Source organism: Heterodontus francisci, chromosome 8 (assembly GCF_036365525.1).
Source record: "Heterodontus francisci isolate sHetFra1 chromosome 8, sHetFra1.hap1, whole genome shotgun sequence".
Lineage (NCBI taxonomy): Eukaryota > Metazoa > Chordata > Chondrichthyes > Heterodontiformes > Heterodontidae > Heterodontus > Heterodontus francisci.
In genome coordinates, this window is record NC_090378.1 from 75,747,677 (window position 1) to 75,761,950 (window position 14,274).

The 14,274-nt window shown below is 46.3% G+C and overlaps 1 protein-coding gene across 1 annotated transcript in view; it reads left to right on the plus strand.

Annotated features, from left to right (window-relative positions):
- Positions 1–1,087: 1,087 nt before the first annotated feature.
- Positions 1,088–14,274, plus strand: part of LOC137372920 (actin-related protein 2/3 complex subunit 5-like) — a 28,202-nt gene continuing 15,015 nt past the window's right edge. The window contains exon 1 of the mRNA XM_068037391.1: positions 1,088–1,369. Coding sequence (XP_067893492.1) covers positions 1,230–1,369 — 140 coding nt within the window. The 5' untranslated portion in view covers positions 1,088–1,229. The remainder of the gene's footprint in view (positions 1,370–14,274) is intronic.

Genomic DNA, 14,274 nt, shown 5'->3' on the forward strand with positions numbered 1-14,274 from the left:
TACTGGCACATGCACAAATGCAGGCTCATCCACTGAAACGTCACTATCTGCAACGTCTCAGGCAGCTGCCAGTAATAAAGATGGCGCTGCTCAATTTATCACGAAATCAAATTAAACCCAAATCCCCTCAATGGCTGCGATCGCCGCCTCCATCCCATCCTCAACAGTACACCGCTCCCTCCTGCCATCGTGCTGCTCTTCGTCGCTCCCTCACGCGCCCGTCTGCTTGCCGCTTGCTCCCCACCTCGCCGCTGCCTTCCCTCAGCCATTCGCTCCTGCCCTCGCCACTTCCCCCTTTGGCAACTTGTTCCCCTCCCCACCCTCGCCGCCGCTTTGGGTGGCATGGCAGACAGCGATTGGATGGGGGGGGGGGAAGCAGCGAGAGCCTGAGTGAGTGGCTGTGGGGGGAGGCGGGGGAGAAGTGGCGAGGGTGGGAGCAAGTGACTGAGGGAAGGCAGCAGGGAGGCCAGGAGTGATCGGCCAAGGGGGGGAAGCGGCAAGGCAGGAAGTGAGCAGCCGAGGGGAAGTAACGAGGGGGGAAGCGGTGAGGGTGGGAGCGAGTGGCTGATGGAAGGCAGTGGAAATTGAAAGCGGCAATTGAAGTGGGAATGGCGGGAGGGAGCGGGGTACTGTTCAGGGAAATGAGGGGTGAGGATGTCATTGCATGGTGACATCAGTGCGCGCATGTGTGCATTCATACCAGCAAGTTGGCAAATGTTCGTATGCACTGATGACATCCGCAATCGCTCTGTGTTGTCAGGACTGAATGTGATTATGATAATTAGAGTTCCCTGTTATTACCACTTAATAGTTTTTTTAACTCTCTGTAGATTCCTTGCAAATTTGTTCCTCATTATCTTTTCCACTTGTTGCTGGCCTATAGAATACACTCAGTAGTGTCTTAATAACTTTTATTCTTTCTAAACTCAGTCCCTGACCCCTGTTGCACATCCTCTTTCTCCAGCATTCCTTGATCAATATGAACACCCCTCACTGCGCGCGCGCGTGGGGATGCGCTCCGCGTGCTGTGGGCGCGCGCGGGCGGGGATGCGCTCCGCGTGCTGTGGGCGCGCGCGGGCGGGGATGCGCTCCGCGTGCCCGGCCCCTCCCCGGCGCTGTCACTGCGGAAGTGTCGGCCGCAGTTTACTTTGGCGGCTCCGGAGCGAGTGACAGTGAACAAGCGGCTCCCTCTCCTTAACTGAAATACAAGAACCGTCCGGGTCTGCGACATGTCCAAGAATACCAGCGCCGACAAGTTCCGCCGGGTTAATGTCGATGACTACGACGAGAACAACTATGTGGACGAGGAGGAAGGCGGCGACAACCAGCTGGGACCTGACGAAGCCGAGGTGGACGCTTCCATTAGGCAATATCCTTCCTGAGCTGGGGTGGGGGTGGGTGCAACGGCCGCACCTGGGCCCGAGGGGAGGGGAGGGAGGGGAGTAGCGGCTCACGTGGGCCCAGTGGGAGGGGGTGGTGGTTGGCAGCGGTGGGGCGGCCCGGTTCCTGCCGGAGACTGAGCCGTTCATTCAGTGAGTCGGACGTCGCTCTCTGACGGCTGTATTCATTGCATTTTCCTGTCGTCTGGGCGTGGTTTTTGCTTCCAGTGTAGTGGTTTCAGATTTAACATCAAGGATCTATTTTATGCTTCTGCATTTAATGCAATGTTAGTTTTTTAAAAATTAAAACATATTTTTGAGAGATTTAGTGCAAGGACACCCTGTGTTTACACAGTCAATTATTGCATTCTGGGGTCAAACAGAAGTGATAAGCAGTGGTTAGCGAGACAGCTACTTACTGAAGGACGTGGCTGAAGATTTAGTTTTTGGGGGGGGGCGGAATAACTTGCCAAAGAGTATAGGGTTAAGACAGCTGTAGTTCTGCCTCATAAAGCAAAGAGGGGTGAGGAGAGATTTGAAGATGAAGATTTTATTTTACTTTGGTTCATTTGGGTACATTCAGTAGAGATTGGTGGGGGTAGGGGTGATGGAGGTATGGGATTTGGGTAGTAGACTTTTGGACAGGTTGGAATTTTTGTAGGACGGCTTCATGAGATAGCTGACGATGACATTGGATAAATCAAGCTTAGAGTTGTTCAACAATAACTTGCATTTATATAGTGCCTTTTTAATGTTGCAAAATGTCTCAAAGTGCTTTACAGGATACCAAACCACATAAAGAGATGTTAGGAAAAGTGATGAAAAGCTTGTTCAGATGTAGACTTCAAGGAGTGTCTTAAAGGAAGAGGCAGAGAAGTTCAGGGAGGATATTCCAGATCTTGGAGCCTGAAGGCATGGCTGCCGATGCAGAAGCTGTGAAAATCGAGGATGTACAAGAGACCAGATTTGGAGGAGCCCAGAGATCATGTAGAATTGTAGAGCTGAAAGAGGTTTCAGATATGGTGAGGGACTAGGTCACAAAAGGATTTGAAAACAAGGATGAGAATTTTGAAGTTTTGGTGTTGCCAGAATGGGAGCCAATGTAGGTCAGTGAGCAAAGGGGACAGGGGTGATGGGTGAATGAGACTTGGTGCAAGTTCGGGAATGGGCAGTTTTGGATGAGCTCATGTTTGTGGAGGATGTGAGGTGGGAAGCTGGCCAGGACAGAATTGGAATAATCAAATCTACAGCCAACAAAGACATGGATAAGGGTTTCAGCAGCAGATGAGCTGATGCAGGGCTGGTGATGGGTGATTATAGAGTTGTAAGTGAGAGCCTTGATAGAGCGTATTTGGGGTTGAAAGCTCAGTTCAGAGTCAAATAGGGTGCTAAGGTTGCAAACTGTCTAGTTCAGCCTTAAACGGTGACTGGGAGGGAGATGGAGTCGGTGGCTAGAGGATGGAGTTTGTGGCGGGGACCGAAGACAATGGCTTTGGACTTCCTAATATTTGGAGAAAATACTTGCTCAACTGGTACTGTAAGTCGGACAGACAGTGGAGAGGTTATGGTGAAGTAGAACTGGGTATCGTCAGCATACATGTAGAACCTGAACTGTTTTTGGATTATGTCACAGAGGAACAGATAAGCAATAGAACGGAGCCAAGGATGGATTGATGGAGGTTGCCACAGGAGCATGAAGACATAAACCTACCGTAATGGTAGGCCCAGAGTTTGTGGGGTGGTGGTTGGAGGATGGTGATGTGGAGCTGGAAATAGGCAGTCTTGGTGATAGATAAGATGTGAGTTTTGTCAAGCAGGACATTAGGATTGCACACCATTGGGCCCAGTTGTCAGGGAGCAGGCTGGAATTGGAATTAGGGTATAGGACAGGTGGCTGCAGTGTTGCTTTTCTCAAGATGGAGAAAGTAATCTCATATTTGAATCATTTTAGTCATTTCCTCATGCAGAAGGAGGAAGATGTCTTTTTGTGCACTACTTATATGGAAAACAGTGTAAAGCTATTAGATAAAACAACCAGTACCATTCGGGGTTCAAGATTTTTTTAAAAATCCAGTTTCACTGACAACCCAAGAAGACTGGGGTCTTATTTAAGAATTATAAAAGGACAAAACATGGATCTGCGCCTCTCCCACTGCTTACACTTCTATTAAAAATTGCATTATGCCATTTTGGTAAAATTATGCGAACTTTGAATGCATCACCAGTATAGACCATTTCCTTAGTGATGAAGTCATGGGTGAATTTTATGAGATATTCTCACTAGGGTTTCCAAATTTGTATCACATTTACTATACTTGCTTGGTTTTATAAACTTCCCTTTTGCTGTGGTGCTGAGCCACATAAACCAGGAAGATCCAAGGTCTCCATTTGTACTGAGTTCACTTATCTTGGGCAGGGAAATAATGGCACTATAATTTGGTTTTAGACTGGGAAGGGGGAAAAGATCAGCCTGGGTTATCACTACTGTTCTTGATCTCCCTGAAAAGTACATGTATCTGAACATCCCAGTGAGTACCAGATCAATTTCTTATACCTTCCATGGTCAAATAGCTTAATAACCTCTGTTCTCATGAAGAATGATGGCTTTATAGGGTTGGTGGGGGGTCCCTGCACAACTGCATCCTAGTCACATGATCTTAACCTGCAAATAATTGGTTCAGATTGCAGTAGCTTTGGAATAGGAATTCAGGATATGCTCATCATTGGAGGATTTAAAAGTTAATTCCCTGACGGCATAGCCAAATTGTTCAGGCTAAGATCATAGGGTGAGATGTAGGAATTTTAGTTATTGGTTGTGGCAACTGTTAGTGCAATGGTCACCTGTGTTGTGGCTTTGTTCATGTTGATGGCATGGGGAAAGGTGTCTAGTGGGGATGGACCAGCAGCTTGGAAATGTGTTGAACAGATCCCAATCTGTACGCCATACAGCAAGTTAGATAGAGTCAGAAACTTCCTGTGTTAACGGTGCATCTTTTCAACACAAAAGATTGTCACCGTTGAGTTAAGTACTGCCTAAAATGGCTGCTTTTCATACCTGCCTTTACTTTCCACAGACACTGAACTATTTGTATGTATGACTTTTAAAAGGTCTCAAGTTGAGTAATGATTAAGCTTTTATATGAGTAGATCTTTAAACATAATTCTTCTTTGACATACGGGTACAAAAGGTGTGACATTGAGGTTTTCAAAAGGCGAACTTTGTTTACTGTGTATTGTGATATGTTTGACCCCTCCCCCAAACTTGAATTTATGGTAAATGAAAATAAAGTATTGTAGATGGTGGAAATATGAAATAAAACAGAAAATGCCAGAGATATTTAGCATCTGTGGAGAGGGAAAGGTAGACTTTAATATTTCAGTTCGATGATGCATCAGCTGATGTCTTTTAGTGAAATCTGTGGAAATGGATGAGTTGAATACTATATTTTCACTGAGTTTCATAAAGATAGGACTTCTAGTTTGTGAGTTATTGGAGAAAATCGAATATAATCTGAGGTACATAGCACAATTTTATACCCACTGAGTAGGACTAGGTGTTTTTAAGTTAGTAGGATGGAATTCTCTTATGGAAGCCCCACTGTTTGTTTCTTGGTTGCTGATGTCTAGTGCAATAACTATTGTGATTACTTTTCACATTCTTAACTTTATCTTCAGCCTTGACCCCAGCTAATCTTGTATAGAAGAAGTATCACACTTGCACATTGCTGTGTTTCAAATGGAATTTCATTTGCTGCCTCCATACTGCCTGCATGTAAATCTTTTTTTGTACTCAGTTCTATTGTGTTTCTCTAGGAATCTTACTATAGAAATTTCAGCATAGGAGGTGACCATTAGTCCCATTGTATCTGTGCTGGAGCTGGCTTTTCAAATGCAAAATTAGCTAGCTTTTCAATTTTAATAGCACATTACTCCAAAACCATATTAAAGATAATCCCTGACTTTTCTCAATTACTAACCATTTGCGTAATCCCCTGCCGCATCCAGCAACAAGTGTGCTGAGCTTGTGGAATTCTTTTGTCACTAAGAATGAGACCATTCATTCAGTTGTCTTTGCTGCTTCCCTTCTCCTTGTCCTCCAAGCCAAACATTCCCCTACCCCAGCTCTTATCCTGTCTCCTTCACTGGTTTCTCTCCTTTCTTCCCTTCATGCCCTCTCTGGGTTCATCTTTTCTGTGAAACTCTTGACAGCGACTTACTGAACCCCTCACCCACCCCCCAACTTGCCTTCCTGGCTCAAACCCCCACTGTCCCCAGCCAGTTGACATTGTAAATGGTTCCCGCTCCTCTGGTATTGCTTCCTTTTAAAAAAAAACTCCCATCATTGCTCACTTCCTCAAAAAAAAGCACTTTTAACCCCTCTGTCCTTGTAAACTACCACCCAACTCCATGTGTCCTTGCCTGTCTGCAGTTCTTGAATTTGGGATGCAACAGCATGCTCATGTGCAACAAAAACAAGAAATGCTGGATTCACTCAGCAGGTCTGGCAGCATCTGTGGAAAGAGAAGCAGAGTTAACGTTTCGGGTCAGTGACCCTTCTTCGGAACTGACAAATATTAGAAAAGTCACAGATTATAAACAAGTGAGGTGGGGGTTGGGCAAGAGATAACAAAGGAGAAGGTGCAGATTGGGCCAGGCCACATAGCTGACCAAAAGGTCACGGAGCAAAGGCAAACAATATGTTAATGGTGTGTTGAAAGACAAAGCATTAGTACAGATTAGGTGTGAATATACTGAATATTGAACATCAGCAAGTGCAAACCTGAAGAAAAACAACCTGAAAAAAACAGTGGGTAAGCAAACTGAACAAACTAAGATGGAATGAAATAAATGCAAAAAAAGATTGTAAAAAATGTAAAAAGGAATGCAAAAAAAAGGAAGAAAAAATGACTAAAAATGAAAGTAAAGTGGGGGGCTGTCATGCTCTGAAATTATTGAACTCAATGTTCAGTCCGGCAGGCTGTAGTGTGCCTAATCGGTAGATGAGATGCTGTTCCTCGAGCTTGCGTTGATGTTCACTGGAACACTGCAGCAATCCCAGGACAGAGATGTGAGCATGAGAGCAGGGGGGAGTGTTGAAATGGCAAGCAACCGGAAGCTCAGGGTCCTGCTTGCGGACTGAGCGGAGATGTTCCGCAAAGCGGTCACCCAGTCTGCGCTTGGTCTCCCCAATGTAGAGGAGACCACACTGTGAGCAGCGTATACAGTATACTACATTGAAAGAAGTACAAGTAAATCGCTGCTTCACCTGAAAGGAGTGTTTGGGGCCTGGGATAGTGAGGAGAGAGGAGGTAAATGGGCAGGTATTACACCTCCTGCGATTGCAAGGGAAGGTGCCCTGGGACGGGGACGAGGTGGTGGGGGTAATGGAGGAGTGGACCAGGGTGTCGCAGAGGGAACGATCCCTTCGGAATGCTGACAGGGGAAGGGAGGGGAATATGCGACTGGTAGTGGCATCACGCTGGAGGTGGCGAAAATGGCGGAGGATGATCCTTTGGATATGGAGGCTGGTGGGATGAAAAGTGAGGACAAGGGGAACCCTGTCACGGTTCTGGGAGGGAGGGGAAGGGGTGAGGGTAGAGGTGCGGGGAATGGGTCGGACACGGTTGAGGGCCCTGTCAACCACAGTGGGGGGAAATCCTCGGTTGAGGAAAAAGGAGGTCATATCAGAAGCACCGTCATGGAAGGTAGCATCATCAGAGCAGATGCGTCGGAGACGGAGAAACTGGGAGAATGGAATGGAGTCCTTACAGGAGGTAGGGTGTGAAGAAGTGTAGTCGAGGTAGCTGTGGGAGTCAGTGGGCTTATAATGGATATTGGTAGACAACCTATCCCCAGAGATGGAGACAGAGAAGTCGAGGAAGGGAAGGGAAGTGTCAGAGATGGACCATGTAAAGGTGAGAGAAGGGTGGAAATTGGAAGCAAAGTTGATAAAGTTTTCTAGTTCGGGGCGGGAGCAGGAAACAGCACCGATACAGTCATCAATGTACCGGAAAAAGAGTTGGGGGAGGGGGCCTGAGTAGGACTGGAACAAAGAATGCTCATGTGCAAGTTCTCTGCAACTTCATGTCTGAATCTCTTCAATCTGATTTCCACTGCAGCCAAAACACTGAAACCATTCTAATAAAATCATAAGTGCCATCTGCTGTGACTGTGACCATGGTGCATTTTCCCTACTCTTTCTCCTCAACCTTGCTGCAGCCTTTGACTGCACCAACCCCCTCTATTGTCTTGCTCATTGGGACTGCCCCCACTTGGTTCCAATTTTACATATTCAGTCATAGCCAGAGCATCCCTAACAATAGCTGCTCTTCCCACCCTGCACTGTTATTTCTGGAATCTCCCAAGAATCTGTCCTTGACCCCTCTTTCTCATCTACGTCCTGCCCCTTGGCGATATCATATTTCCAAGGGTGGGATCCACCATCCGTGGTTAACTAAAACAGTTAAAGGTAGTATCAAACTTAAAGAAAAAGCCTATAATTGCACAAAGAGGCAGGTCAGAAGATTGGACAAAATATAAAAAACAGCAAATAATGACTAAAAGATTAACAAGGACGGAAAAATTAGAGTACAAGAGAAAGCTAGCTAGAAATATAAAGACAGATAGTAAGAGTTTCCATAGCTATTTTAAAAAGAAAAGTGTTAAAGTGAGCGTTGGTCCTATAGAAAGTGAGTCTGGGGAATTCATAATGGATAATAAGGAGATGGCAGATGAATTGAACACATTTTGCATCGGTCTTCACTATTGAGACTAGACACATCACTGTATTAGCTGTAAGTCAGGAAATGGAAGGGAGGGAGGAAGGAACTCAAGAAAATTACAATCACCAGGGAAGTGGTATTGAACAAATTGTTGGAGCTGTGGGCTAACAAGTCCCCAAGTCCTGATGGACTTCATCCTAGGGTGTTAAAAGAAGTGGCTAGTGAGATAGTTGATGCATTAGTTTTAATTTTCCAAAATTTCCTAGATTTGGGGTAAGGTTCCATTAGATTGGAAAGTAGCGAATGTAACTCCTTTATTCAAAAAGGGAGGGAGACAGAAGCAGGAAACTACAGGCCAATTAGAAGCTATTAAAGACTTTTTAGTAGGGCATTTAGAAAAATTCAAGGTAAGCAGGTAGAATCAACATGATTTTGTGAAAGGGCAATCATGATTAACCAATTTATTGGAGTTTTTTGAGGGAGTTGCATGTGCTGTGGATAAAGGGGAGAACCGATGGATGTATTGTACTTAAATTTCCAGAAGACATTTGATAGGGTGCCACATCAAAGGTGATTGCAGAAAATAAAAGCTCATGGTGTAGGGGGTAACATGTTGGCATGGATAGACGATTGGCTAGCCAACAGGAAACAGAGTAGGCATAAATGGGTCATTTCCTGGTTGGCAAGAAGCAACGAGTGATGTGCCACAGGGATCAGTGTTGGGGCCTCAAATTTATACAATTTATATAAATGACTTGGATGAAGGGACCGAAGGTATGGTTGCTAAATTTGATGATGACACAAAGATAGATAGGAAAGTAACTTGTGAAGAGGACATTAGGGGGCTAGAAAGGGATATAGATAGGTTAAGTGAGTAGGCAAAATCCTGGCAAATGAAGTATAATGTGGGAAATTGTCCACTTGGGCAAGAAGAATAAAAAAAAGCATATTATCTAAACGATGAGAGGTTGCAGAGTTCTGAGATGCAGAGGGATCTGGGTGTCCTAGCGTATGAATTGCAAAAGATTAGTATGCAGGTGCAGCACGTAATTAGGAAAGCTAATCGAATATAATTTATCGCGAGGGGAATTGAATGCAAAAGTAGGGAGGTTATGCTTCAGCTATACAGGGCATTGGTGAGACCACATCTGGAGTACTTTGTACAGTACTGTTTTCCTTTCAGGAAAGATGTAAATGCGTTGGAGGCAGTACAGAGAAGGTTTACTAGACTAATACCTGGAATGGGCGAGCTGTCTTACGAGAAATGATTGGACAGGCTAGGCTTGTATCCGCTGGAATTTAGAAGAGTAAGAGGCGACTTGATTGAAACATGTAAGCTCCTGAGGGGTTTTGACAAGGTGGATGTGGAAGGATATTTTCCCTTGTGGGAGAATCTAGGACAAAGGATCATTGTTTAAAAATAAGGGGTCACCCATTGAAGACCGAGATGAGAATTTTTTTCTCTGAGGGTTGAGAGTCTTTGGAATACTCTTCCTCAAAAGGTGGTGGAAGCAGAGTCTTTGAATATTTTTAAGGCAGAGGTAGATAGATTCATGATCAGCAAGGGGGTGGAAGGTTATCGGGGGTAGGTGGAAATGTGGAGTATTCAGGCGTGAACTTATTGAATGACAGAGCAGGCTCGAAGGGCTGAGTGGCCTAATCCTGCTCCTGATTCGTGTGTTCATACATATCATCTAAAGACTTTGGGTCAGCTTCCACATACATGTTAACACCCAGATCTACATCCTACCACCTTGTGCTTCAGGGGTAGGCGGTGGCGTAGTGGTATTATCACTGGACTAGTAACCCAGAGACCCAGGGTATTCCTCTGGGAACATGGGTTCGAATCCCACCACAGCAGAAGGTGGAATTTGAATTTAATAAAAATCTGGAATTAAAAACTAGTCTAATGATGGCCATGAAACCATTGTTGATTGTTGTAAAAACCCATCTGGTTCACTAATGTCCTTTAGGGAAAGAAATCTGCTGTCCTTACCTGGTCTGGCCTACATGTGACTCCAGACCCACAGCAATGTGGTTAACTCTTACATGCCCTCTGAAATGGCCTAGCAAGCCACTCAGTTGTACCTAACCGCTACGAAGTCTATAAAAAGGAATGAAACCGGACGGACCACCCGGCATCGACCTAGGCACCGGAAACGACAATGGCAAACCCAGCCCTGTCGACGCTGCAAAGTCCTCCTTACTAACATCTGGGGGCTTGTGCCAAAGTTGGGAGAGCTGTCACGCAGACTAGTCAAGCAACAGCCTGACATAGTCATACTCATGGAATCATACCTAACAGACAATGTCCCAGACACTGCCATCACCATCCCCGGGTACGTCCTGTCCCACCGGCAGGACAGACCCACCAGAGGTGGTGGCACAGTGGTATACAGTAGGGAGGGAGTTGCCCTGGGAGTCCTCAACATCGACTCCGGACCTCATGAAGTCTCATGGCATCAGGTTAAATATGGGCAAGGTAACCTCCTACTGATTACCACCTACTGCCCTCCCTCAGCTGATGACTCAGTACTCCTCCATGTTGAACACCACTTGGAGGAAGCACTGAGGGTGGCAAGGGCACAAAATGTACTCTGGGTGGTGGACTTCAATGTCCATCACCATGAGTGGCTTGGTAGCACCACTACTGACCGAGTCCTAAAGGACATGGCTGCTAGACTGGGTCTGCGGCAGGTGGTGGGGGAACCAACACGAGGGAAGAACATACTCGACTTCGTCCTCACCAATCTGCCTGCCGCGGATGCATCTGTCCATGACAGTATTGGTAGGAGTGACCACCGCACAGTCCTTGTGGAGACGAAGTCCCACCTTCACATTAAGGATACCGTCCATCGTGTTGTGTGGCACTATCACCGTGCTGAATGGGATAGATTTCGAACAGATCTAGCAATGCAAAACTGGGCATCCATGAGGCGCTGTGGGCCATCAGCAGCAGCAGAATTGTACTCAACCACAATGTGTAACCTCATGGCCCAGCATATCCCCCCACTCTACCATTACCATCAAGCCAGGAGACCAACCCTGGTTCAATGAAGTGTGCAGGAGGGCATGCCAGGAGCAGCACCAGGCATACCTCAAAATGAGGTGTCAACCTTGTGAAGCTACAACCCAGGACTACTTGCGTGCCAAACTGCGTAAGCAGCATGCAGTAGACAGAGCTAAGCGATCCCATAACCAATGGATCAGATCTAAGCTCTGCAGTCCTGCCACATCCAGCCGTGAATGGTGGTGGACAATTAAACAACTAACTGGAGGAGGTGGCTCCATAAATATCCCCATCCTCAATGATGGGGGAGCCCAGCACATCAGTGCGAAAGATAAGGCGGAAGCATTTGCAACAATCTTCAGCCAGAAGTGCCGAGTTGATGATCCATCTCAGCCTCCTCCTGAAGTCCCCAGCATCACAGATACCAAACTTCAGCCAATTCGATTCACTCCACATGATATCAAGAAACGACTGAAGGCACTGGATACTGCAAAAGCTATGGGCCCTGACAATATTCCGGCAATAGTACTGAAGACCTGTGCTCCAGAACTTGCTGCGCCCCTAGCTAAGCTGTTCCAGTACAGCTACAACACTGGCATCTACCCTGCAATGTGGAAAATTGCCCAGGTATGTCCTGTACACAAAAAGCAGGACAAATCCAACCCGGCCAGCTACCGCCCCATTTGCCTACTCTCAATCATCAGTAAAGTGATGGAAGGTGTCATCAACAGTGCCATCAAGCGGCACTTGCTTAGCAACAACCTGTTCAGTGACGCTCAGTTTGGGTTCCGCCAGGGCCACTCAGCTCCTGACCTCATTACAGCCTTGGTTCAAACATGGACAAAAGAGCTGAACTCAAGAGGTGAGGTGAGAGTGACTGCCCTTGACATCAAGGCAGCATTTGACCGAGTATGGCATCAAGGAGCCCTAGCAAAACTGAAGTCAATGGAAATCAGGGGGAAAACCCTCTGCTGGCTGGAGTCATACCTAGCGCAAAGGAAGATGGTTGTTGGTCAATCATCTGAGCTCCATGACATCACTGCAGGAGTACCTCAGGGTAGTGTCCTAGGCCCAACCATCTTCAGCTGCTTCATCAATGACCTTCCTTCAATCATAAGGTCAGAAGTGGGGATGTTCGCTGATGATTGCACAATGTTCAGCACCATTCGCAACTCCTCAGGTACTGAAGCAGTCTGTGTAGAAATGCAGCAAGACCTGGACAATATCCAGGCTTGGGCTGAAAAGTGGCAAGTAACATTCGCGCTACACAAGTGCCAGGCAATGACCATCTCCAACAAGAAAGAATCTAACCATCTCCCCTTGACATTCAACGGCATTACCATCGCTGAATCCCCCACTATCAACATCCTAGAGGCTACCATTGACCGAAAACTGAACTGGAGTAGCCATATAAATACCGTGGCTACAAGAGCAGGTCAGAGGCTAGGAATCCTGAGGCGAGTAACCCACCTCCTCACTCCCCAAAGCCTGTCCACAATCTACAAGGCACAAGTCAGGAGTGTGATGGAATACTCTCCACTTGCCTGGATGGGTGCAGCTCCAACAACACTCAAGAAGCTCGACACCATCCAGGACAAAGCGGCCCGCTTGATTGGCACCCCATCTACAAACATTCACTCCCTCCACCACTGACGCACAGTGGCAGCAGTGTGTACCATCTACAAGATGCACTGCAGCAAAGCACCAAGGCTCCTTCGACAGCACCTTCCAAACCCGCGACCTCTACCAACTCAAAGGACAAGGGCAGCAAATACATGGGAACACCACCACCTGCAAGTTCCCCTCCAAGTCACACACCACCCTGACTTGGAACTATATCGCTGTTCCTTCACTGTCGCTGGGTCAAAATCCTGGAACTCCCTTCCTTCCAGCACTATGGGTGTACCTACCCCACATGGACTGCAGCGGTTCAAGAAGGCAGCTCACCACCACCTTCTCAAGGGCAATTAGGGATGGGCAATAAATGCTGGCCTGGCCAGCAACGCCCACATCCCATGAATGAATTTTAAAAAAGTTTCCCCCGGTTAAGCTTTGGGAAGACCAAACCTATTGTCTTTGGACCCCACTACAAACTGTGTACATTATCTTGCTGTTGATTACATCTCCCTCCTTGACCATAATCTCAGGCTGAGACAGTCTCTTCCCAATATACGCATACTTTTCAACCCCAATTAGAGCTTTCGACTCCGTATTCTCTCTATCACACAGATGGCCTACTTCCACCTCTATAACCTTACCTGTCCACCAAAGTCCTCTCTAATTTTTCTTCGTTGTGTGCAGCCTATTCACTTAAGTGCACAGTGCCTTTACGATTTTTTCATGGCTGCGGTGTGTGCTCTTTTAAAGGGGCCAACTTGTGCACAGCCTGAAGGGTAACTTCTGAATTGCTTAAAGGGAACATCACTTCTCACGCCTCGGCCTTCGCTCATTTTGTGCCGAAACTCTCATCCATGCATTTTCACCTCTAAGACTCAGCTATTCCAGTGCTCAATGGCTAGCCCCCAAACCTGCAAGCGATGTAAACGTAGTTTATCCACCCTTCTTTTCCTTTTGATCCTTCAAAAAAAACCAACCTTTTCGACCAAACTTTTGCTCATTCCTCATTTTCATCTGTGATTCTACCTCCCTTTTTTTGATTACACCTCTGAACTGCCTTGGGCCAAATTGATTTATTATACTTAAAATCCATGAAGAAACTGAATACAGTTTTTGCAGTGAGATCTGTCAATATTCTGATGCTCTGAATGAAAAGTCACTTCTGAAGACAGGTAATTCTGAGCTAACTGCTTGACCTTTTGGGTGCAAGCTGTATGGATTCACATCCTGAGACTGGTGTTTTTAGTATGGAGGGTGGGGGAGAGAGCCATTGTACACCTGACTCCCATTGTTTCCAAAAAAAAAAAAGCAACAGTCTAGATTCCATATTGGTTGGCTCCCATTACTGCTATACTAGCAGTGGGAACAATTATTGATGTGTCACAGTAATGGCTGCAGTGAGTTAATGCTCATTATGTAGAAAGTCTTGAGGGTCTGTGCACATGGGCTTATAGTCACCTGAAGTTTGAGACTTGTGAGATGAGAGTGGAGTGAACCCTGATTTAAAATGACCCACTTCCTTGCTTTGAAAGGGAATTATACACTT